General features: G+C 41.7%; 1 protein-coding gene across 4 annotated transcripts in view; it reads right to left on the bottom strand.

The window, feature by feature from the left end:
- Positions 1-2,669: 2,669 nt before the first annotated feature.
- NTM (neurotrimin) overlaps positions 2,670-24,192 on the bottom strand; it is a 902,803-nt gene continuing 881,280 nt past the window's right edge. Inside the window, exons 6-10 of one of the 4 annotated variants that reach the window (XM_039878844.1) lie at positions 22,600-22,720; positions 18,009-18,160; positions 14,818-14,853; positions 9,444-9,476; positions 2,670-4,719 (exon numbers count right to left, since the gene is read on the bottom strand). In XM_039878844.1, the coding sequence (XP_039734778.1) occupies positions 4,622-4,719; positions 9,444-9,476; positions 14,818-14,853; positions 18,009-18,160; positions 22,600-22,720 (440 nt within the window). In that variant the 3' untranslated portion in view covers positions 2,670-4,621. The remainder of the gene's footprint in view (positions 4,720-9,443; positions 9,477-14,817; positions 14,854-18,008; positions 18,161-22,599; positions 22,721-24,192) is intronic. The other 3 variants (XM_039878845.1, XM_039878846.1, XM_039878847.1) reach the window with 3 other exon arrangements.

The raw sequence follows: 24,192 nt of genomic DNA, 5'->3' as shown, positions 1-24,192 counted from the left end.
ACTTACAAATCATGAGGATACTAATTAGCATTTATTGCTTTAGAGACAGAGTTGGACACTCATGGAAATAAGATTTGAATTAAGTGCAGAGAAAAGTTAAGAATTAAGGCTTTAAAATGTCCTGATTAAGTGGTTATGGGATGACAAAGGAGAAACTAGTATACAATCAAATCTCAGTGAACAATTTCTGAACTAAATTAGTTATGAGATTCAGTTTAAAAAATGCTGGAAAGTTATTTAGTGCCTCTCTCAGTTATCACTAATCTCAATTCTTTAAGTTGCTTATCTGATGAAGGCTGGCTGTGTGTGCATATATGCTTGACCAATAGTAGCACAAGAGCATGTAGGCTCATTATGAGGAGAAACTATCTAGTTTGCTACATCTATTCTTTTGTATAGGTTTTTCCCTTCTAGCGAGAAGTACCTCAATTTCTTGCCATTATAAAAATAGAAAATCGTGGATGTTTCCTGATACCACATTTTACATTTTAATCAAACAAATCTGCCCATTAAAGGATCATTCCTATGACTTATTAGTGTGATGATCTCCCCTTCTAAACTCATGGTTCGGGGGTATAAGATAAAGATGGAGTCAGTGCAATGAGCTAAACCACAATCAGATTTTAGTGTTAATTCATTTGCTAACTTATCTTCAGCTTGAATAATAGTATCTGTCATTTATCATCACCATCATCATCGTCATCATCATCCACAGCAACAGAAATGAACATTTGTAGATCATCGATTGTGACTATAGCTCTAGCTTTGCAAGTCTCGTTCAACAAGACAAGTTAGACATCTGAATCCATTGTGTAGAAGAACTGATGTGGAAAGATTTAACTACAGGAACTTGAGAGCTGTTGCAAATCTCTGTGGCTAGAGAGGAGCAGACATTCTGTTGAAAAGATGAATGGGATTCTACAGGAGTGTTTGGTTAGAGTGGTTAGGGCTTAAACATCCCCCATTACTCTCCCCCGCCTGCCCGCAGATGAGAGTCTCTCATGGGATAAAAATCTGCCAAACATAAATCATGGTTTCCCCAAGGAGCATCCTAATGTAAGTGGGTAGTGGACTGATAGTGACTTATGTCTAAGTCTAAAGGAATCCAGTACTTTTGAAATCCAGGCCAGTCTGTAGTAATGGTCTTCCATTAGTACTTGTACCAAGAAGAATAACTGTAGGCATTATTCAGGATGTATTTCTTTACTTACTCTAATGAACACTATTTTGTCCAGCTCCTGTCTCCTGAGAAGAGATAGCCTGAGAATTGTCCCTATGAGCTTCTAGCAAAGCCATGTCCTCCTGGATTGAAATCTAAATCTGGTTGAAAGCCCTTGCTCAGGAGCACCTAAATGGTCTCTTTAAATACTAGAATTCAGAAGATTGGGGCTCATGTGGCACACTAAGCAGAATATGAGAGGAAACCCCTCTTGAGGCAGGATAGATAAGGAAGTTCTCTTACCTGGTGAACCCATCAGTCATAGCTAAGCTGGTTTTATAAAGGACATGCTCTTAAATAAATAGAGTTCTAAAGAACCACAATACAGGAAGGAATATTGAGTTGGCACACAGGTAAAATGAAGTCCTCACGAATGTCACTTTACAATGTTGGCATTGTCAATTTACAAAGGTGACTGACCAGCCACTCCTGGGAGGATGATGATAGAGTGGTCAAAGCATGCTTAGTCAATATAAAAGAGATAGTTCTGATTTGGGTAGAGGTCATATGCCACTGCATTCTGGTCCCAGCATAGCTTTAGAAGCATCTCTTTGCAGATGCCTGGATATATATTATTTAAAAGTGTTTCTAGGCTCATAATTAGCAATATAGAATTAACTGTGTATTTCCCATCCTATTCTAGTGAACCATGATCTGCACCTAAATCCTCTGGTCAGTGTCTGGTCATAGGTTTCATGCATGAGAGAGATAGTAATTCACACCAGTCCACTTTTATTCTAAAGAGATAAACACAAGTCCCTGGACTTTAGCAGTTCTGTAACATGAGGGAGAAATTATACTAATTCAGTTGAAATCTGTGAGGCTTGGCCAGTCTGTTCCTGACCATACTGCTGGGAAGAAGTTGGGGTATCTGGCACCTGGTGGTGGGGATGGAAGGGAAGAAGGGCACAAAAAAACCATGAAGTCAACAATCTTTTCTCAGTTTTGCTAGCAACCACCGGAAATGAATCGACTTCTTTGCAAACATTTTCTACTGCTCTCAGGTAGAATTGACCTCTGAGGACACAAGTACAATAATTCCTGAGTGTTTTAGCTCTGACCTGATTTCTTCCTGTCAGTGAATCTTGAGCTACTATTTAATTCTCAGAATCAGTCAGAACAGCTCAGAATTATTTGAACATTATTTTGTATCAAAATCTACCTTCCCTCAATCTGTGGTTTGACAAGCTTTGGGGAGCAGGCATGGAGGAAATAGAATCCCTAAAATATCAGTTGATGGGATTCAGGATTATTCAATACCAATCCACAATCTATCAAGTGTTTTCTTTTCTTTTTTTTTCTCTTTCTTTTGTGATAGCTGCACTATGCTGCCTTCCAGATAATGACACATAAAAGCCTCTCCCTAACTGGACTTGATATTTTTACCAGGTTATGAGGTTACGTGTTTAGACATAGCAGGATGCTGCCACCTTTGGACAGGACCTTCTGAAGGCATTGGAGACAAAGTCCCTGTGAGACCTACCCCACCCTCACTTCTGTTAGGAGGATGAAGGTGATTTTCCAACTGTCCTGTCATCAGAGCACATACTGCAGAAAAAGCCCCACTCACCCCAAGGAGGGGTCTAAAGGACAGTAGTTTGAGTCAAGAGCCCATCACCCTCCTTGTTCTTTACAACTGAGCCAGCCAGGCTGTGTTCCTCCTCACCCTCCCACCCCGCACTTGATAATGAGGTACCACACCAGATGAAGAGGGACATGGAACACTTTTTAATGTCAAGTCAGAGACAACCCCTCCCTCCCCTAGACCCCGACCCCACTTTTCCTCATCACATCCAGGCCCCCTCCCCGAGGCCTCTCTGGTTCCCAGACTTCAGGGGAGGAAAAAAGGTTATCTAAAAACTGCGTTTCTTCTCTTTCATACACACGCACACAAAGGTGGAAAATTAAATAAAATAAACCAAGAAGATTCAATTGTCCAGTGGTCACAAAGGCATCGGAGATCCCCATACGGGCTAAAGCAAGTGGTTACTGACTGGTTAGTTGGTTCAGCTGCTTTTGTTCATGATGAAGAAACGAGGTGCCTGTGATGGCCTCTGAGAACCACATCTGGAAAAGATGCTATATCTGGTATTAGTGTTTTTTTCTCTTTTCACTTTTTAGAAATGTCTCTGACATGTAAATAACCCAAGAAAATAAAAAGGCAGGAGCTGATTACACAATTACCAGTAAACTCTATCATCTTTTAGAAGATCAACACACAGCTAACGCCATATACAGCATGCAGTAATGTCTGAGAAAGGACCCTGCTGAGAAATCAAATGGCTAGAACTCTAACAAAAAAAATATATGTATATATATTTATATACTGTATAATATATGTCATCAAAAGAATCATAGCCCACAAACTCAAGATACAGTGCAGATCACCCTTCCATTTCTAAACAGCATGTAGAAGCATAGTATTGTCTGCATTAAATGCCTGAATAAGGAGAAATCTGTAGCGCTGGTGGAGATGTTCATTAAATTATATGTGTTTTTTTTTTGGTGGATTTGCCAAATCCTCACCAGGTGGTTAATGCCTGGTGTGTGATCCACCAGTTGTAAACCTAGTTAAGAAGTGCACTATTCATTTTTAATGTTTAACAAACATACTTCTCTTCACCCCTTTCATCTGTGTATTTTTTTAGTTTTGTCTTGTTTTTGCACTAAGTTCTAGACTGATATCAGAAAATATAATTAATAAAATTAATAATGAATCAGAATCCCTTTATGATCCTTGATGTCCATGTAGTAAAAAAACAAAAAAAAAAAAACAAAAAAAAAACGTTTAACAATATCTTTTGTGACTGTTGACTGTGGGATTTTTGTAGCTTTCAGGCTGTCTTGTTTAGTTTTCTTTTTATTTATTTATTTTTAAATTTGCGTTTCATAACACACACAGTAGTGGCACAGTCTACGAAAGGGCCTGCAGTCGCACATCTGGGCCACACATCTCACTCTGTGTTCGTCTGTATTGATCGATTGAATTTGGGATGGCCGACTCCAGAATTTTCCTTGGTGGGGGACACTTTAGTGGGCAGAGTAGCTGAGACTTCGCCCATCCTGGAAACAAAGAGGTCACACAGTGCAGCTTGCGGGTGGGTCCAGAGACTGGTGTGTGCTCTTCCCATTTGGGAAAAGAAAGAAAACTCAGCTGTACCTACATATCTGCAAGGCCTGCAGGGCGATTTTCAAATTCCTTTTTCTATGTGTTTTTCCAAAGTATTCTTTGTTCCCCTCCCTCGAATTTGTATCTCATTAGGCTCTGTTTCTCAGAATTTCATTTGATTATATCTTATTTAGAAACATGTTTGCTCTTGTTGCTGTCAGCGTTGCCGTTGCTTCAGTGTTGGTGGTTGCAGTAGCGGCAGCTTTTCCCCGGTGGGGGAAGTGGCATTCACATCAAAATTTGAGGAGTAGAAAGACCAGGAGAGGTAGCAGCCAAATGCAGCCGGCCCTCCTCGACGTCCCATTGTTCACTTCACTGACTGCACCCGGGCCTGTGGAGAGAACACCCTTGTCACAAGCAGGTAGTATGAGAGAGAACAGCCATTGCCTGGTCTGCTGTCTTTAGGCCTCGCCTCTGACAAGGCATCTTTCTAAATGGGAGCATTTGCTCTGCCAGCTCCATATGTAGGGGGCTGCATTAGAAATGAACCTTCTAGAGCTTTGATCCCATGGCTGCACACAGTGTAAAGGGGAGCCTTCTCTAGCAAGGAGAGAACATGAGGCTCAGGTTAAAGTATGCTGGTGGCCACTACTCCTTTACTGTGTCATAACATGCTAAGGCCATGGCTCAGGGTCAAGTTCAAGAAGAAAGTGGCAGATTGATAATCCTCCTATGAAGAGCTTCAATAAAGTAAGGCCCCACATTATAACCCAACCACTTCTGAGTACTGCCTGCCTTAAACATTCACATAACCCTCCAGCTGCTCCACCTGTTATTCCGGAAATGACCTGTTGGACTCCACAATCTGCCTCCCTGCTGCTGTTGCATGGGACTCAGCATCCTTCTGTCAATCACTGCATCTCAGGGCGGGGCACTGGGCTTCCACCTGGAGCACTTGGCCTCTTCCCCATCTGGCCTTGGTAACAGCAGACCTAGCTCAAGTATCACATGCCTGAAAAGCCAAAACCAGCTCACATGAAGTGGAGGTGGGAACAAGTAAAGAAGCAGGTGGCCTTTTGCTGTGTCCATGGAAATAAAGGAAGGTTTATGTGAACATTGGGATGCAGGACCTGCCATGGAGTATGTCTGTGAGTGGGAGATGGATGGCACACTTCCCTATGAGGCATACACTAACCTGGCCTGCTAACAGATACTCTTTGAGATGAAGCCAAATATGAGAGGCAAGGAAACTGCAGTCATAAAATTCCCCAGCAGCTTTCCTATAATTCTGAGACATTAGTTTTTTGGCAACCACATCCTGGTGGCCAAGAACGCCCACAACCAATGGAACTATGATTTATGAGCAGTACACACGGTTTGGATGCCCAGATGAATTAGGTCCCCAGTGAAGTAGGTTAACTTCTCAGACTGAACTTCCTCTGGCATGCTCTGTTGCATTGAATTTAATGGATATATTTAAAGCTGATATCCTCACTAAGACCGTGTCCTCAACAGGGGTGAAGAAACAACCAAAACCTTTTTGCCTGACTTGGATGCTGAGCATCGGAGACACTTTGGGCTAATGCAGATCAGCATCGGACCAGGCTTCTTGATTCCATATGAGATTATTCCATCAAGTCCCAGAACTCTTGGCTTGGAAGCACTGTCCATATGATCATATTTCTTAGATCTTTAAGACAAATCTCTGATTATGGGGCAGTAGCTAAAGAGACATGAGTTTGAAATGCACCACGTCGTCCAACCTCATGTGTTCCTGTGGTCTGAGTCACAGTATTCCCAAGGCCAGAACGTCTTGGTAGTGCAAGTTTTCCTGACAAGAAGCAAAAAGAGGCATATTCTACTCTCTTCCCTGCAGGGAGGTGAACTTCCGGGCAACAGAAAACTGAAGGCATCTGCCTTCGTCCATTACTCTGTTCTACACAGCCTTCTTTGGAATCCCAGGAGAGAAGCCACTCCTCAATGCCTTCTAGGGTGAGAAGTTAGGTTTCTCTCCTGTGAAAAAGCTCTAACGCTCTGGCCACTCCAAAATCCTTCACAATAAGACCCTTGCCTATGCCTGAGGCTGATTCTAAGACACAAAGTTTGTTTCTTAGTCCCCAGGACCAGCAGACCTTTGTGGGAACCAGGTTCTGTTTTTAAGCTGGGAAGAGATAAGCTGCATTCCATCTTCTCAAGTGTGCACAGCACACTGACTCTGAATGTGTTCTACATGCCTGGCACACAGCGCTCCTGGCCAGACATGCAGCTATTGGTGGAGACTCTTACTCTTTCATCTATTTTGCTTTCCTTAACATTCACACATAGCTTTGAAATCCACTCCCCCTCCTCCACTCCATTCATCCCCGCATACTGCCTCCCTCTCCCTTCCCCTGGCCATGGCTAAGAAGATACCCTGTAGTAAAATAGAACTGGGACAAATGACATTTTTCAGCATTTAGATGCTTTCTGTTTCTCCCTTGCATGCTCTCCTTTCAGGGCGACCCAGCCAGTGGATGTCTCCAGGGAGAAGAATAGAGAATGCCACAAGCCAGGCATACAGCCCAGCAGGGGCTTGACTTGGTTATCATGTAAGAAAAGTCAGAAAACCTTGTTTGCAGGCCTAGGACTCTGCAGCACTGCAGGGGAGGCAGCTGTGAGCTGCAAACACCCCCCACAGAGTGCCTCACATGGCTGGGCTGCTCTGCAGGTGCTCTCTCTGGGCTCCTGTGTTCAGTTTCATTGCCAAGGCCCTCGGAGTTTCTTTGTGGTTCAGCTGCCTGCTGGGAAGCAGCACAGAGAGCTTGTAGGGAGGGGTCCTGCTTGTTGTGAAAGAAAATTCTTCCCATAAAAAAAAGGCAAAGGCTATTGAATGTCCCATAGCCTCTTCTTGGTGTGTTGTTACCCTGGACAAGCTCTTGGGGTTGTTCCTGTCTCCTGTTCCAGGCCAGCAGGATGGGGAAGGCTGTCACTCACTGTGTGAAACCACATGCATCCTGCCCTCACCTCTCCCACACACACTCTCTCCCCTCACCCAGTCCCATCCTTCTATCCAGCATGTCCAGGAAACCTGACCTAATCAAAGCTAAACAGAAGGAGGAGGAGGAGGTAGACCCTGGAATAATATGGAGGCAGGAGTGCTCCACACGTCTTCTCAAAGGCAATCTCTGAAGCAGGTCTTTTTTCAACTGACTCCTCAGGATTATTCTTTATGCTAATTCCAGGGCGATGTTTCTACAATTCCAAATTGATCACGCTACGAAACTGCTGGATTTCTACAGGCTTTACACACTTGCTAACACTCCACATTCCATAATCTGCTTGCTCATCTGCCTCCTTAGCCTCTCTTCCTGCCATGTGTTCTGTTTTTCCCTGTCCCCAACTCCATGCAACACAAGTACATGTTATGTGCATTTCTACACACACTCACACACATGTGCATGCACACAAGAACATGTACCATCCAGCCATATTCTCTGTTCTTCTCATCCTTCTCTCTGTTCCTCTGCCTGAAAAACTTACTTCTACTTTTTGTTCCAGATTTCATTCTGGCCCCCAGTTAACTCCTCCAGGCAGCCTCCCTTGACTTGTTGTGGTCTGTTTCCACAGCACCATATGCATCCCACAATTAAATTATTTGTCTAATTTCTGTATTTCCTCCTTTGAGCTTTAAGCACCTTAAGGGCAGGATCTGTGTCTAACTAGGCCCATGAAAGGTATTCAATAAATGTTTGTTGGAGGAAAGAAAGAATCAGAACATTGTGATGCATGTTGACATGCCTATATTTATTCGCCTCTATGGTTTTCTTCCTCTTAAGATTCTAGGTAGAGAATAAAACAAAAACAAAACAAAAACAAACCAACAACAAAACAAATTATTTTCCTGCCTTGCTTATTGTTTTATCTCAATTTTCTCTTCCAAACATCCTTCCCTTTTTTTTCTAATTATTTCCAATAAAAGTCACTTCAAATTCCTGAGGTTGAGAGAAGGTATACATAGAAGTAAAACCATATCGACTGAGATTTCAAGGAGAGTGCTTGCAGTTGAAAAGGTGTTCCACTTCCTCAAAGAATGCGCATGTACTAGGTGAGGACTATTGTCTGCATTCTAATACGTAGAAACGTAACCTCAGAGAGTTTAAGTGACTTTCCCAAGGTCTCTTGACTTTTGTGGCCAAATACAATTTTCTTTCCATTAACTCATAGTTGCTACTTTGTGTGACTCACACATCTGCAAAGAATGAAGGGTGGAAAGAGAGTGAGGGTCTGGGCCTGCCCCATCTGGGCACTGGTTAATGTGGGAAACACCCATGCCATCCCACACTGACCGGCACATGGAAGAATGCTACAAGTTGAGGAACTTTTGTCCAGGCATGCATAGTGCAGCAAGGTTCTCCTAGAGCCTGTGCTGGCCGGAGTGATGGCTCATCTCACCTGCCTGGTGACACAGCCTACACAGGTGAGGCCTCTGTTCCTCATCCAGCCATGCCTCAACTCTACGTTGGACGCCTTTATTACCTCTATCTCATTAGAGAGCTGCAGAGGCCTAAAGAGACTAATTATCAGGACAGTTAGGGTCCCAGAACTGTGATGAGTTTTGGAAACATCTGGCAGGAATGAAAGCCTCAAATGAGACACATTTTATTCATAGCGAAGTAATTCACACAAGAACTTCCCCCTTCCTTCCACTTTCCCCTCCCTCCCACCACTTTCCCTTCCAGGAGAGAGAGAGAGAGAGAGAGAGAGAGGCAAAGGGTAGCATGCAAGGCCAAGGTCTAAGAAGATCATTGCATTAGAGCATCCATGTGCAAGGAAAGATGCAGGCCTGGCACAGAGGCACCTAGACAGGGAGCTATTCCAGGCACTGACAGGTGCTCATTAGTGCTGCCAGCAGAGAAGTTAGACTTCTACAAGTGGAAGCTACCCAGAGAGAATGGAAAGTCTTTGGGGATAGGTTAATCTAAATTGACACAGAGACAGCCCAAAGTCAGGGAGGGGGCACACTAGGTTGCTTTCTGGGGTTAGCTCAGAAGAGAAGATACCTTGGAAGGAGGCAAAGAGTTTTGCATACCCCATCCTCACCAAGGCAGTAGCTGCCCAGGAAATAAATATACAAACCTTTCCAAGGGGGCAGGGCTGTAGTTTTCACTTCTAAAAAAAATTAAAAACAAGCCACTGTTAAAGTAGAAAGCAGTCGGAGGCACTTGTGTTGCCAGAAGATGGTTTTGGGAGTGAGCCAGCACTCCCAGCCCTCTTGCATTTGCCTCTTGCTGTCCTGACCACATCTCAGCCCTCATATGTGCACCCCTCTGGTTTACTGGAAAGTCATTTGCTATAATGATTGAGCTGGGGAAAAATATGAATGATGTTCAGATTGGACTGCTGACCCAAAGAGAACCAACACATCTACTTTGTTTTAGCAGAAGAATTGGGTGTACTTCAAGCCTTGAGGCCCCACGCCAATAAACACTTCCTCGTAGAACAACTTTCTTCCTTTGGCCACCCAACTGTCCTCAAATTAGTTCAAGTTTGTAGGCCTTAAGTATAAAATTGGCAGATACATATAGATTACACTATAGTAATTTGAACATAGGTTCCCATTCTATGTTTGAGGTGTAAAAATTTGACTGGAATCCATGTATGCATCTTAAAAACACAGCTGAGCTAGATTGCGTGTGCCAGAGAAACTCAGATCTTGGCCATCAGACTCTCTTGATGAGTCAGGCTATAGCAAGCTGGCCCAGAGGGCTTCCTCTCTATGGGCCAACCTGAGTCTATGAGACCTGCATCTATGCTGTTATACTTGAACTTGCTGGGACCTACCAATGGAAATACTGGAAATTCAGTTCCTCTCTGCTGACTAGACCATAAAAAAAACCCATTTCCCCAACTCCAAGCTCTCAGAACAATCCACAGAGTCTTTCCTGATAATATCAGATGCCTTGACTGGCATGAAGTGGTGATAATATAACCCTTTCCTCTCTCTTTAGCTAGGTGCCTCTGTAGTTGTTCACCTGGGATATAAGGAGGATATAATACTTTCCACAATGTATCCACATATCAAATCACCATGATGTACACTTTTAATATCTTACAATTTTGTCATTATACCTTAATAAAGCTCAAAAAAGAGAAAATGACATTAAAGTCTCTTGCATTGTGGTGATACCATTCTCTGTGCAAAGGTCTTCACGTGCAAAAGAAAAGACAACCTAGATATAATGTGACCTACATTCAACTAAAACATTTGCCCATCCTTTTGCATTCAAGCTCTCAGTCTGTTGTTTAAAGAGAACTGGGATATATCTCTCCTGATCTAAGTGGACATTAGCAACCCTGAGAAGCCACTTTCAAAAAATGTAAGGGGTGCTCTATGATCAAAGATCAAAGGGGTGATTCCAAAAAGATTTATGTAAAGTCAGGATGGCAGAAAAAAAGTCAGGAGTGCTGGTGCCATGTTGTCTGTGTGTTTAGCGAGGACAGTCCCTTGGAGTGACTGCTGGGTCTTAGAAATAAGACCAGAAGCTAAGGAGGGACTATTTTCAAGAACTGTTTCATTCAGATACCACTGTCTTGAGTCTCTCAGTACCCAGAAGGACAGTAATTGGAAGGAGGGAGGGCAGTCTGAAGAGATACTCTTGGAGGGATAGTCACAGATCTTTCACCTCAAATCATAAGCAGTGCAAGTGTGAGGTCCATAGAGTAACTAGTGTGCTGGTTTAGACTACTGGAGGAAGGACACAGAGGAGGGTTCTATTTAGTAGTTTGGCTTGTTGTAACTATCAGAAGATGAAATAAATTGATAATATAACCTCTGCACTGTTTTAGGTATAAGATGTGATTTTTCTATAAGGTAAAGATCTGAAAATAATTATTTCCATCCAACTACCTTTTATTTTTATTTATTTGTTCATTTTTTACCATGAACCTCTAACACATGCTACTTGAAAGAAGGTTAACACTCTTTTGGGCCCACCTAGGTAAAGGACTATTTGACATTCACCCATGACTTTAGCTAGAACTTACTTTTGGGCTTTCCCAGGTAGCAGTGTTTCAATTCTTCTAGTTAACTAGAATGTGTTCCTGCCCTGGCTAATATCTCACCACAATAAGCGGGAAATGTGGCCAAGATGTCCTTTTATATTTGCTCTAAACCCCTAATGGTGCACTTTCACCCATTCCCATTGATTTGTTACTAAGAAGAGATGTAGAAATGCTAACACTCTCTTCTGTATCATGCTTGATGTGCTATCACTGTTGGTTCCAGCTTCTAGAAGTACAAGTCTTACTCGAGCTCTGAAAATGAGCACCAGACATAAGCTCAAGTCTTTAAGTTAACCTTTGGCTATCAAGAAAATTAACAATCCCTAGAAATCCAAGCCTGTATTTTCCTCACTAAGAGCTTGACTGAAATTTGTGATCTTTTGTTGCTGTTGTTGTTGTTGTTGATATACTAATGAGAAGCCAGGTAGAGTGGGAACAAAATATTCAAAAGAAAGAGTGAATGAAAGAAAAAAAAAACAAAAAACTTCTCATCAAATCTTTAAGCCAGTATCTTTTGTCAATCTGTAAGTGATCTTTTGCCATCAAGGCCAATGCTCCTAGATAAAGTCAGGTACTTATGTGAGCCCAAAGCTGCTGTCTGAGACTAGTAGGCAAAGGACTGTTGGTTTTTGTCAGGATGGATAGGTAAACCTTCTATAAAGAGGTAATAACATTGTTTATACCTCTGGTATTTAGACACATGTGCCATAGAAAACCTAACTGCTGGATGGCTGGACCTAATTAACTATCTTTATTCCTCCACAGGAAAGAACTAATCATCTCTCCACTGCATTTTTTTTCCTGCTGATACAGTTTACTTTAGTCCCCATTCTTTAATAAGTTGGTTTGGTGGTCACTATGATGTTCTTAAGCATTAATCAGCCAACATTTCCCAGCCCACTGATACCATCAACTCTGACTTAATGCCTAGGACATAAAAGACAAAGGGCCCAGTGGATAAGAAATGAACATTCACATAGCCACTGAGTCTGCAGTGTGGGCTCCAGCTCTCTAGCCTGTGAGGGATGGTGGCACATCCCTGAGTTCTTATTTATCACACCAGGAATCCTGCACCACCAAATATTAATATGGGAGTAGTAACATACAATCTGTTGTGTTTGTAAAAGGGGAGCAGAGAAATACTTCAAGGGAGTCAGAAAATGCTGAGTAGGAATAAAATTCTTTTATCAGAATCTTTCTGGTCCATTCAGATATGGAGTGGCAAAATAGCTAAGAACTTCTCTTAAAGCCAAGTGTTTCCTGTACTTGATATTTCTGAGATAAGATGGGCATAACTTGGGAGTATTCCTTGAGAAAATAGGCAGTCTCTATTCTATGGGAGACCAGCAAAAGAGGAGGAAATAAAAAAAAAAAAAAAATTAACCCAGATAAATGAGAAAAATGTCCCAGGTGCAAATCTGTTTTCTCTAAAATATTCTTTAGTTGTACAAGAGTCCAACAGCTATACTAAAGACCACACTAATCCAAATATTGAAATATTCCAGATGTCTACAATCTACAACTTCTGTCTCTGACCAATTGCTTTGCATTCAATAAGAAGGATGAGGAGTTGAGAGCACCATGAATGCATACAAACTCATAACTGACAGCAGAGGGAAGTGAGGCAGGACAGTTTGTTTCACCAAATGGAGCCTCAAAATGAAGTCCCTCTGCTTCTGGTTCTGCACTTAGCAGCCAGATAGTGATTTGTTTATTTCCGGCTGACTTTGTTCTTGTTGTCTTTGGTGTGGGCCAATGTTCCCACTATCAGTTGGGTACACCTTCAGTTAAATACTAACTCCTTAGCAACCACTACATGTTTTAAAAGCTCCTGTTCTCTCTGAGAATGAAAAACTAAATGATCAGAATGAGCTTAGTCACTTCTAAAAGCACATCCTGTAGCAGTAACGTTTTAGCTCCAGTCTTTCACACTTCCCTTGCACCATTTATGTCAGCTATTTTTCTACTGCTCTCTATTTTAGATCTGCGAATTAGCTTCACACAGGGGTTCCATAAACATACGTTGAATCATAAGGTGAACCTGAATGCTTCCATTGACTTCATTTTTTCTATTTCTTTGTTTCATTTTCCTGTTTGTGACTCATCATCATTGCACTCTACATCACTAAGGTGAATAATGCAGCCCTAAATTTTTTCCATGATAAAAGTATTTTTCTTCATCTGTCAAACAGCATCCCAAGTAATTAATTTTCTTCTGTCTTCTCCCTGACCTTCCAAATCTAATGCCATCCTCCAATGATTGTGCAGAGAGATGTGAATGGATGAAAAGGATGGAGATGAGGTAGGATGCAAAAGGTCAGGAGATTGGGGTAAGAGGTGGAAAAATCTAATCCCCTCATTGTCTTCACAGCTGCCTTCCTGCTGGGCTAGCTTATGGTTGGCACTGTCCTTAGGAGGAGAAAAGCAGCACATACGGCATGCATTATATTCTACCACTCAGGCTAGGCCCACTTCTGCCCAAATGCTTAGTCACAGTCTTAATGAATTATTCACGCTAGGCTAGTAGACCTTGAGAAAATTTGAAAGGCTGTGCAAACAGAGGCAAAAGATGCCTTACATTGGGAAGTGCTTTAAGTGGAAGAGGATGTAAAGAGGCTGGGAGAAGGGCTTGAGAAATGAGTTAATGAACCCCTATGACGTTACGCTGAGGGACGTCCTTGTCTTTCAGCTTGCATCTGGTGACTGGACTTCAATGATTCACATGCACCTAGCAGTTTTCAAGCTTTTTAAACTTCAAGCCATTTTAATATGAATTTTCAAATGAATGTTAGAACAACTCAAAGGTAGATAACGCAGACCAATTCCATTTTATAGAAGAGGAAATTGAGTCTAAATAATGTTTAGTGACTTGTCCAAGAGCATAGAATTACCTAATGTCAGACTCTGAACTACAACGCAGTGGCATCCCACTCCAGAGGACTGCTTACTGACCAGCAGAAATGCTGTGCCACACCTACCTTCCTCCTTTGGAGAATCTCCCTGTGAACAAGTTGATGCATTTTAGAGATTATTAGAATCATCAGGTACTTTGTGTTTGCTTCTTTGCTGAGAGGCCGTCACTAGGACTATTGTTATGACAATTGCCCAGTGGGTTGGAGTTGTCTTCTTGTTGGTTCAGACTCACTCTCTCTCAATCTTTTGCCTAGCACAGGTCTCTGGGCTTTGTGATGTTAAGGATGTTTCTTTTCTTTTCCCAATCCCAGCCCTTCTGGGGAAGTGTGGGCAAGGGATGAACAGAGAAAAGGGAGCTATTCTTAGAGTTTCACCAGCTGCCAATATCTATCTTAGCTTCCACTGACATCCTCTAAGCAACTTTACAGATAGGAGCCTCAGGTAATGCACAGAGGGGTAGGGAAATGGAGAGAGGGAATGGGGGCTCTCGGAGAAAGGGGACAGGGGAAAACCATAAAGCAAGGGGGATACTGACCTTGCAACAAAGTTGAGCTTGTAGGCTCATTTAGTTCTAAATCGGGTGAGGGACATACAGGAGAGAAAAATGAAAACAAACACATATATTATATACAGTAGCTATATATTTGTCATATATAGTTTGTATACTGCCTTTCACAAACATTTCTGGAGGAATGAATAAATAAAGGAAGACATAGAAACCAAAGGTGGTAGTACAAGATGCAACATGAGAAACACTAAAGTGCTTTATGCTTCTAAATTTGGATGTGATGGTTGGGAAGTGAGGGAGTGGCCCGCTTGTACATTTTTCCAGTGCATATGGATTTGCCCTTATCTTGTGCTGAGTTGGGTACTGATTTGGTAACAAAGGACCGTAGTCTTTTCAGATTAGATTTCTGTCCTACATCTTCACTCCATTGTTTCACTTTGGGATACCAACTTCAGGAATTTCTGCTCCCAAAACATCACTGCAGGAACAAGATCCCCCCAGGAACTATTGTGATTCAGGATTATGGGAGCAGAACTCTCTGGGTCCCCTGTCATCTCTGCAGTATTAGGGATCAGGTGCTCAGAACTCTATTGGTCTGTGATAGGAAGGCCACCCTGGCCCCCACTGGCTTAAGTACCTTCAAAGATATTGGCCACAATGGGAGTCTCTCAGCACCGGCATTCCTCACTTTTCAACTTTCAGGTCAGATAGAGAGGGTGTGAGGTGTAGATGCAAGTTGGTGGTAAAATAGTGAAATTCAGCTGACTTTTTGTGATGCTCTAGAAGAATAAACTTCATCACAAAGTTTTTATATTTGCATTAAGTCAGTGCTGCTTTCCAACCTGTTTGATGACTCTGAGCTGAGGGGTCTTCTGATAACGGGAAAATACACGGAAAACTCCCTGATAAGGTGACTTTGTCAAAAGGCCTTATTGATGGTGAACCTCATTAATGAGTTTAGGGGCTTCAATGTCTGGACTACCTTTGGCTGGAGCCTATGAATTGGGAACCGCCATCATGTACATTAATAGAATTTCATTAGTTCCATGGAACCATGTCACCCATGCAGCATCTCTATGATGTACTCTTCAGAAATGCTCTCTGAGTTGAGGCTAAAATACTGATGTCTGTTTGATTAAATTTGGAAAATGCTGCTTTTTTCCCTTTTAGAGATTTAGCATGTAAAGCTCTGGGCACCTCCTGCATTAAAGAACAACTCCACCTGCACCTCGTTCATCTTTGTTTGACCCAAATATTCTAAACTTATTCCAATACATACTATCACTTTTTAATGTATTTTAAAAAGAACCCTGGACTCCAGAAAGCTGGCAATTGTAAAGATTTTCCAAATGCCACACAAGGTGAATGCTGACAGAATGATGGTGGGAGTCGGGTGGGGCAGAGGTTTTAATTGCCACCCATAGGTCTGCTGAAAAAAGCAGATTTATGACACATCCTTCATGGCATTTCTTGTCACAAATGCCAGTTATTTCACTCTTAAAGTTTGCTTTTTCTCCCAGTTCTCATCTTAAGATGGCTTAAGGGGAAGAATCCAGGGAATTAGACAGTAGCGATGAAGTCAATTGCAAAATCAGTTCTTGCATCCTAATCAGAAGAGTGAGGAGGTCAAAAGGGGAGGAAGACTGTTTACCAAAATGATGCCTGCTGTGCGCTGAGAGCCTGGCTTGGGAGGGGTGGCTGGGAAAGCCAGGGAGAGCCTTAGATTTGCAAAGCAAGGGAAGGAGTGGCATCTTTCTAATCCTGGCCCTTCCGTTCACACAGACAGATATCTGCCAAAAAGCCAAAAGGACTGACAAATGTGAGGGGCAATTATGACTATTCCTGTGTCAAAGATGTCAGACAGATCAATCACTCTAATCACAGCTCCGTCCAATCTGGGATCAAGGGCAGCCTTCCCCTTCCCAACCCTCTTGGATAAAGCTGAGCTTTATTTTATGGGCTGGGTAAAAGGGAGATAGAATGTGATTTGGAAGCAGTGATGGGACAATGGGGCAGCAGCACAGGCAGGCCCTTCTGAGCAAACTGGGTGCACTGTGTCAAGGAGGGGATGTGGCAGGGCCAGGTAGTGAAGGCGAGGTACTTAAAGCTATGGAATTTTCAGAATAAAAGGAATTTATATTCTTGACAATTATCTGCTAAACTCCCTCACCTTCCCCTCACCATCACATTCAAGAGTGCTTGTTTACATGGGAGATTGGGGTGGGGGGAAGCGGTGTGATTTGAAAAATCCTAAGCTAACTGAATTTGGTGAGTTATGGAGTTTCCAGTTGTCCCCAAAGTGACTGGAAATTAACCCGGTGGCCTATAGAGAGAATCTACAATCACTGAGGGATAAAGTCATCACTGGAGGCCTGAGGCTGGATCCCTGCTCACTTGTTTGGAACTCTTCTAATCACAGAACTGGGTCTGTGAAGGTGATGGTTTATTTGCTTCCTTTACTTCTTTCTGGCACCAATATCATTGCCAATATGCAGTGAATGCATAGCAATCTGTCTTGCATGTATTAGTCCTTCAATAAATAGTTGTTTAATGAATCAATGCATGAATGACTATGTGGCTTCTGTCAGGATGGTGGCTTGAAGAAATATTTCTTAATCCAGCCAGACAACATCTTTTGACACAGATGGAACGCTAGGGCATTCCCCATTTTCTCTATTAATTCTCTCTCTAAAACTGATATTATTCAGGATCCCAAAGCCTATGATTCTACTTTTATAAATATAATTCAGCTTCACTTATGTCCCAATGCCCAGAAAAAGTTTCAGAAATGGTAATATTTTACACTAATCCAGTGAATAAAGTATTGAAATAGCAAATGTTCCTCTCTGGACTCTTTCTTATTACACCCATTTATAATCCCCATAGTCAGTTTAGGAGATATCACCGAGGAGAAAAAATTAAATGTCACTTCAACATCTTAAAATTCTTTTTTTTTTCTGTCTCAGGATATTTCCCATTACAGAACGAAACATGAACATTTTTTTTTTCATTTTTTCCCCCTATTCCCAGTATCTACCTTCATACATGTACTAATTATTCTCCCCTCATTCCATTCTTCTCTCTTCCTCTTCTCACTAACCCCTGCCTAACTACTCTTGATTTTCTTCTGCTTTCCTTTCTGAACCTTCCTTCCCAAGTCCTCTTCCTCTACATGGTCCTTTTCTTCTTTCATCGCCCAGCTCAGGGCTCTGTCTTACCAAATAATGTGATGCTGGCATTGGTGTGGCCCAACTTGTTGGAGGCCACACAAGTGTAGTTCCCATAGTCATGCTCAGAGACATTGAAGAAGGTGAGTTTTGAGAGGAAAGGTCGATTTTCCACTTTAACTCCCTTCTTCCCTTCAACCAGTCTGAGGCAAAGGAAAGAGAGATAAAACAAGAGAAAAAAGGTTAGTTTTCTTCTTACAGGAAGAAGACAGACTTGAATTAATGATTGGCTCATCCCCCCTTTCTGACATTATTATAATCACATTTTCCCCCACTCAACTATACAATAAGTTCACACACAATATAATTTTATTTCTCTGCTTTTATGTATGTGCCTGGAGATACTTGTGACACTATACAGACATTCACCTCCTAGTACAGATATTTAAAATCTCTGAAGGCAGGCGCCTTCAACAAATATAATATGTCAGCTGTGTGACATTATTCACACAGTATGTGCTCAAAAGTGTGGACTTAATTGATGTTGATGATGGTGTTAATGAAGATGGTGATGGTTATGATGATGGCAACCTTGAAAATGAAAAACCCCAACTGTAAAGAAAAGAACAACCTGAGGTGCTTGAAGGAACAATGTTTTTCAAGCACCTGGGTAATAAAATTTTCCTTTAAGGCTTGAGGCATTCTACAGATAATACCTTATTCTGGGCAGTGAATAGGAAATAAGAATCAGGGATTGTTTTTATATTAGGGAACTCTGAAAGTCTTGAGAGAGGTAATCTGCCCAGAGTTTCATAGCAACTCAGTTCAGGAGAGATTAGAGATTCCTAAGAATATGACCCTGCAGAGCCAGTCTCCCTAAGCAATCCATTATGGCAGTCCTATATGCTGCAAGGCTTGTATTGGTGGTAGGGGCCACTAAGAAATGTCACAAATAGATATTGGGGAAAACAGTTAAATATACGTATTAGAACCATGGATTCCATTACTGGGTTGAGACACAGGGTAAGGGGAAACCTACTTGAGGAGTTAATAGGGCCACATCCTCCATTGTAGGAGGTTGTTAGCATCCATTTCTATTAGAATTGCATGTCTACATAGAAATTATGAGACTGATTCTCGTTCTTTTAAAAACTCTAGAAGCTCCTATTTCAGAGAATGGGCTTTAAGCCAACCTTTTCCCTTCCCTGAAACAATCTGTCTTCCTTGCCCAAAAGCTGAGTCTATGCTATGGCAAAAATGAATATTTGTAGGAGAAATAAATCTTTCTGAATGGAGGATCTCAGGGAACATGGTCACAAACTTAAGCTGCCTGTTTAGAGCCTGGCTGAAGCAGGATGCGTAGAATGTAAACCATGTCGAGGTGGATACACATTGGAATAGACTCAGGGGACACGAATTGGGGCAAATGACTGGTGTCAGAGTCATCAAATCGAGAAAGCCAATAGTTAAGGCAGAAATAGAAAGCGAAGCCCAGCAAGACAATGAAGAGAAAATGCTTTGTAAACTATAAAATGTTATTCAATATAATATGTTTCAGTGGAGTTAGACATTGAGAACTCCTGCCTGTCTCTGGGTCACAGTAGGTTTTTGGCATAGAGGGCAGCTGCTTTGTCATTATCAGAAGGTCTTATCTCTGTAGGACTGCAGAATAATTCTCTCCACTGCCAAAACTTACAGCAACAGTGACCAGAAGGGAAAGCCAGGTTCTGGCTTTAGTTCTCACTCAACATCTGTCTCCAAGGAAGTCAGAAGGTTGGTTGGAGGAACTTGCCTTGCTTTTCATTATGCAGATTTTCCTCTGGGAGCCTTTCTTTCTCAGAAGCTAGGGGCAGTGAACTGGCCAGATTCCATGAACTTCATTAAAATGTGAGCACTGTCCGAAAGGAATGAGGCGTCCGGCTGTGCTGCCAGACGCCACAGTTATATTTCCAGCTTGTTATGTAGATATTGATCCTCTAGGGGGTGCTGTCCAAAGAACGTTCTGCAGCCCACCCATCAGGAGGTTTCTGAGAGCTCCTCAAGCTTATTGATCCCATTTGCCATTTTGGTGCCATCCTGGGCTGGAGAGGAAGCCTTCACATCAGAACCAAGCTGTGAATTAGATTTCAGCTCTGTAGTGGGGAGAGACACTTACCCGAAGCAGTTTCCTGCTTGACAGCTCTGAGATGTCTTTAGCTAAAAAAAAGGGCCAACTGTACTTTGCACCACTTTGCAGCTTCTAGGATGACACACTTGCCTTTTCTCTGTGTGCTCACACATTGTCCCATCCCACACCTGGCTTCAGTTTCTTAATGAACCTGTAGATTTTTTATTGGCTCATGTCCCCATGGATGGGTGGCCCTTATTAACTATAGTGTTCCATTTTCTGTCCCTTTGATTGATGACACACAATGGCATGCAATTGAGTGGTGCTACTACATAGTCAAAAGAGACTTCTACCCTGAATTTTGAGAATAATGCTGTCCGCATCACACAGAGTTCTTTGATTTGCCTCAGAAGTCCATTCATCTCACTAGAAATGCGAGCTAGGTTAGAGCTGATCTTCCCCCAGGCAGATATAAAATGCTCTCTGAGACCTGCTTGGAAGAGGTTGCCTGACAGCCTTAGAGGCATTAAAGGACTGGCCGTGACATAGACCTAAGAGACAGAAATGTTCTTGTTGAACTGGGTGCCAGGAGGACAGACAACTCCATTCGATGGGAGAACACTGGAAATAAATAAATGAGTAGCAAGTGGAAAACTGACCAGAATTAGTGAAGGGGAGTAAAGAAGCAGCCATGAGAAGAACTCAGACAAAGTAAGAATCAAAGCTGCCTGAGCCAGGGGCCTCTGAAACCCTCCATGGTGATACTCTCTGGCTTTCACCTCCTGGGTACCGGCGTGGACTGCAGACCTTCCATGACATGGCGGTCATGCAAAGCAGAGCTCTCTCTTCCTTTTCCTCACCATTGGCCATTTTTTACTACAGCCTGTTCTACTTTCCTCCACATATTTTAAGATTCTGCTTTCCCACATATTTTACTTATATTTCTCTTCTGTAAAGAATTAGAAAAATAGGACATAGCTGATTAGTTTTCTTGAAGACCTAGACAATCGAGGTTCAGGAACGGACCCAAAAGATCCATAGTGTTTTTGTTAATGACCCTTTCTTTATTTCTTTTCTTTCTTTTTTCCTTCCTTCCTTCCTTCCTTCCTTCTTCCTTTCCTTCCTTCTTCCTTCCTTTCTTTCTTTCTTTCTTTCTTTCTTTCTTTCATCAGACTTTCATACAGAAGGTCCTTCAATAAGAGGGAAGAAGGGACAAGTGAAGCAGGATTTCTAAGAAAGATAACCATGTTTATTTACTGGGAAAATACTACTCATTTTGCTTAATTTTGAATTTTTGGAGAAAGGGGGAAAGCCAGATACTTTCTCATATCTCCTTACGAGCTTGCCTTCCTCTTTCTGCCTCAATTCTTTCATCTATTAAATGGGCTAGATGAATACAGTACACCTAACTAAGAAGCTGCTGGAATTTGTACTTAAAGATGAAAAAGCACTGCTTCTCTTTGAAAGGATTATAAGACAAAGAACTGTATGATGAAGTGACTTGGTTCTAAACAAAATTTAATGATTGATTCAGAGACTAGAAGAGCTTTTGGTGTCTGACTGACCTCATAAAGAAAGAAACCCAAGCACGTTGTAGATGATTTAAGTCACACAGGCAACAGTTGTACCCCTCCCAGCCTTGAGTGCTTACACTGCCCTCCTACTTGTGATTACCCTCTTTGTTGCTTTTCTTTCTCAGGTTCTCAGCCTCCGTAACCCCTTCCTCCTTCTCCACCCTACATATACCTCAGGCCTTTTTTGCATCACCCCTACCTCGTTTTTGTGAAAGTGTTCCAAATATAAACAGCTTTTGCACATTTATTTGTTGTTCATCCATCTTAAAATAGCTATCTGATAACAGCAATTATCATGTTGCCTGGCTGTACTAAGCTGCTGAACTCTGCTAACATGCCATTTGATAACTCCTCGCAATGACAATCTTCAGTGATTCGCAACAAATATCCCAATGGTGGCTGCAGCAATGAGTGAGAAAGGAATAGTCCACTCTCTCTTTTCCTGTAGTGCAGGAATAACTTGGCACAAAGGGATGGCTAAACAGGGTCATGGATGGCTATAAACCAAAACTTAGTGTCTGGAACTCAACTGAGACCTCTAGCTACAGCAAACTTCTTAGCCACTCTCAGCACCCCGTAAGCACTACTAACGCCTTAATGCAAGCCTGAGAATGTGTTAAAAATAGCTTCTGCCAGAACATATTATTTTGTTGGCCTGTAAAAAATCTAGTCCTTAGAATGCTCCTGGTGGCCTTTCCTGTGAGATTTTGCTTTCCTAAAAAACAAAAAATATTTTATTTTGGGTCTGTTGTTTGGGAGTGCTAATTTTGCATGGAAACATTAAAAACAAAGCTGAAATTCATTAATATTAAGAAAAGACTTGTTTGTATATCATTTCCCCCTCATATGTAGGGGAATTCAGAAGAGGATGTTTCAAGAATTCATTTGCAACCATCTGGAATCGAAGACCTGGAAAAGCTTTCTTCTTCTTTGTGGGGAAGGGTAGGGAGGGTGTCTTTACCTTTTGTCATCCTTGTACCACTGGAATTCTGCGGAGGGAACTGCTGAGGCTTCACATTGCAGTGTCCCCTTTTGTCCTACAGGGACGCCTGTACCCTTAGCTTCTGAAATGTATGGTGGATCTGCAGAGAGAATACGTCCCATAGAATTTGAAAAGCATTCTGAAATGAATCAGGCTGCCTCATTCACTGATTTTATTTTTTACTCCCCGCTCTACCTCTGCTTACTTGAACGGACATGTCGCTATACAAATTGTCCCAGAGAATGAAACCAGTCAGTGTTATTCGAAAGAAAAGCTTGGTCTTTCTAGCACATAATGCTTCTGTTCCCCTCTGGACAAAGGTGGAATGACCAGGTATTCAGGCCTATTTCCTGCTTAAACTTTTTAACTTTCATAGGATGATGCCAACCCATCAACCCTACACTCCACGGGCTGACAGCACCTTTAATCAGCCTTCTAGAATTTCTGCACACCAGGTTTTTGCCAGAGTATATAACCTCAGACTATTCAATCCCCATCAAAAACTCAGTTGCAAAAAATAATATTTATAGAGAATTGCCTAAAGGATATGTAGATCAGGTATTCTGAAATGGATTCCTGAGTCAAACCAGACGAAACTAGACCTATATACTTTTCCTGCATTCATTTGAAGTCTTTATCTAATAACGGTTGGCAATTCCAACAGTTTATAGTGAAGTGTATTGTGAAAAACAGCCATAACAAACTTGCCAGTCTATTTAATGCAGAAATGTTGTATGCAATGTTATTGACTATATCTCAAAGTACTCTATTTGTGGAGACCCTAAAGATAAAATTCTCCAGGGTCTCAGTACTAGGAAAAGCAGTGTTTCTCCCAAGCAACTAGTTTGCTTTTACCTTATGGACGTAAACCTTAAAAGAGATGATGTTTCCTCTCTTTGCTTTAGCAACTCAAAACCCAATTCTGGATCCACATCTAACCACCTGTGGCATATATTTAATTGCTTATTCATCCGTAGCTTTCATTTATTTTTCTAAATATGTTTTTCTTTGCTTATATTCTCTTACGCTTTAGATTGGTCTTTATTAACTGAAATCATTTAAGTCCCTTTAAAATTGTGGTAGGGTACAAAAAATTGTAGCATGGTTAAACCTATTTTCTTGATTCTTAAAGTGCTCCATATTAATTAGGTTCAAATTGTAACAGAAATCAAAATATTAATATCAAGAATGAGTAATCATCAACACACAATATACTTTTTCTATCTCCACCCACCCAAATTTTGAAGAGACAAGACTTCTGGTTTTCCAGTTTAATTCTTGAGTTCTATACTGTCATAAGACTTCCCGGAATGATTACAGCAGAGAAAACTTTCAGAATGTCATAGAGAACTGAGTCAGTGTGCATAATGAGGAATCAAGAGGGGAAAGGGTGAGAGAGAAGTAGGGAAGTTGAATAGGATCAATGTCAGAGAGAATTTGGATGGCTTATCAAAAAGAATTAGTGGTCTAGAGCAGTGGCCTCCAATCATTTTGGATTGTGTCTCCATTAGTCAAAATCGGATTTTGAGGTATATCTTCTAATATGTGTATGGTTAACTATTTTATTTAAAT

The sequence above is a fragment of the Pteropus medius genome, unplaced genomic scaffold (assembly GCF_902729225.1).
Source record: "Pteropus medius unplaced genomic scaffold, Ma_sr-lr_union100, whole genome shotgun sequence".
Classification (NCBI taxonomy): domain Eukaryota; kingdom Metazoa; phylum Chordata; class Mammalia; order Chiroptera; family Pteropodidae; genus Pteropus; species Pteropus medius.
Note: the sequence above shows the minus strand (reverse complement) of the source record. Positions and strands in the feature narration are given on the sequence as shown.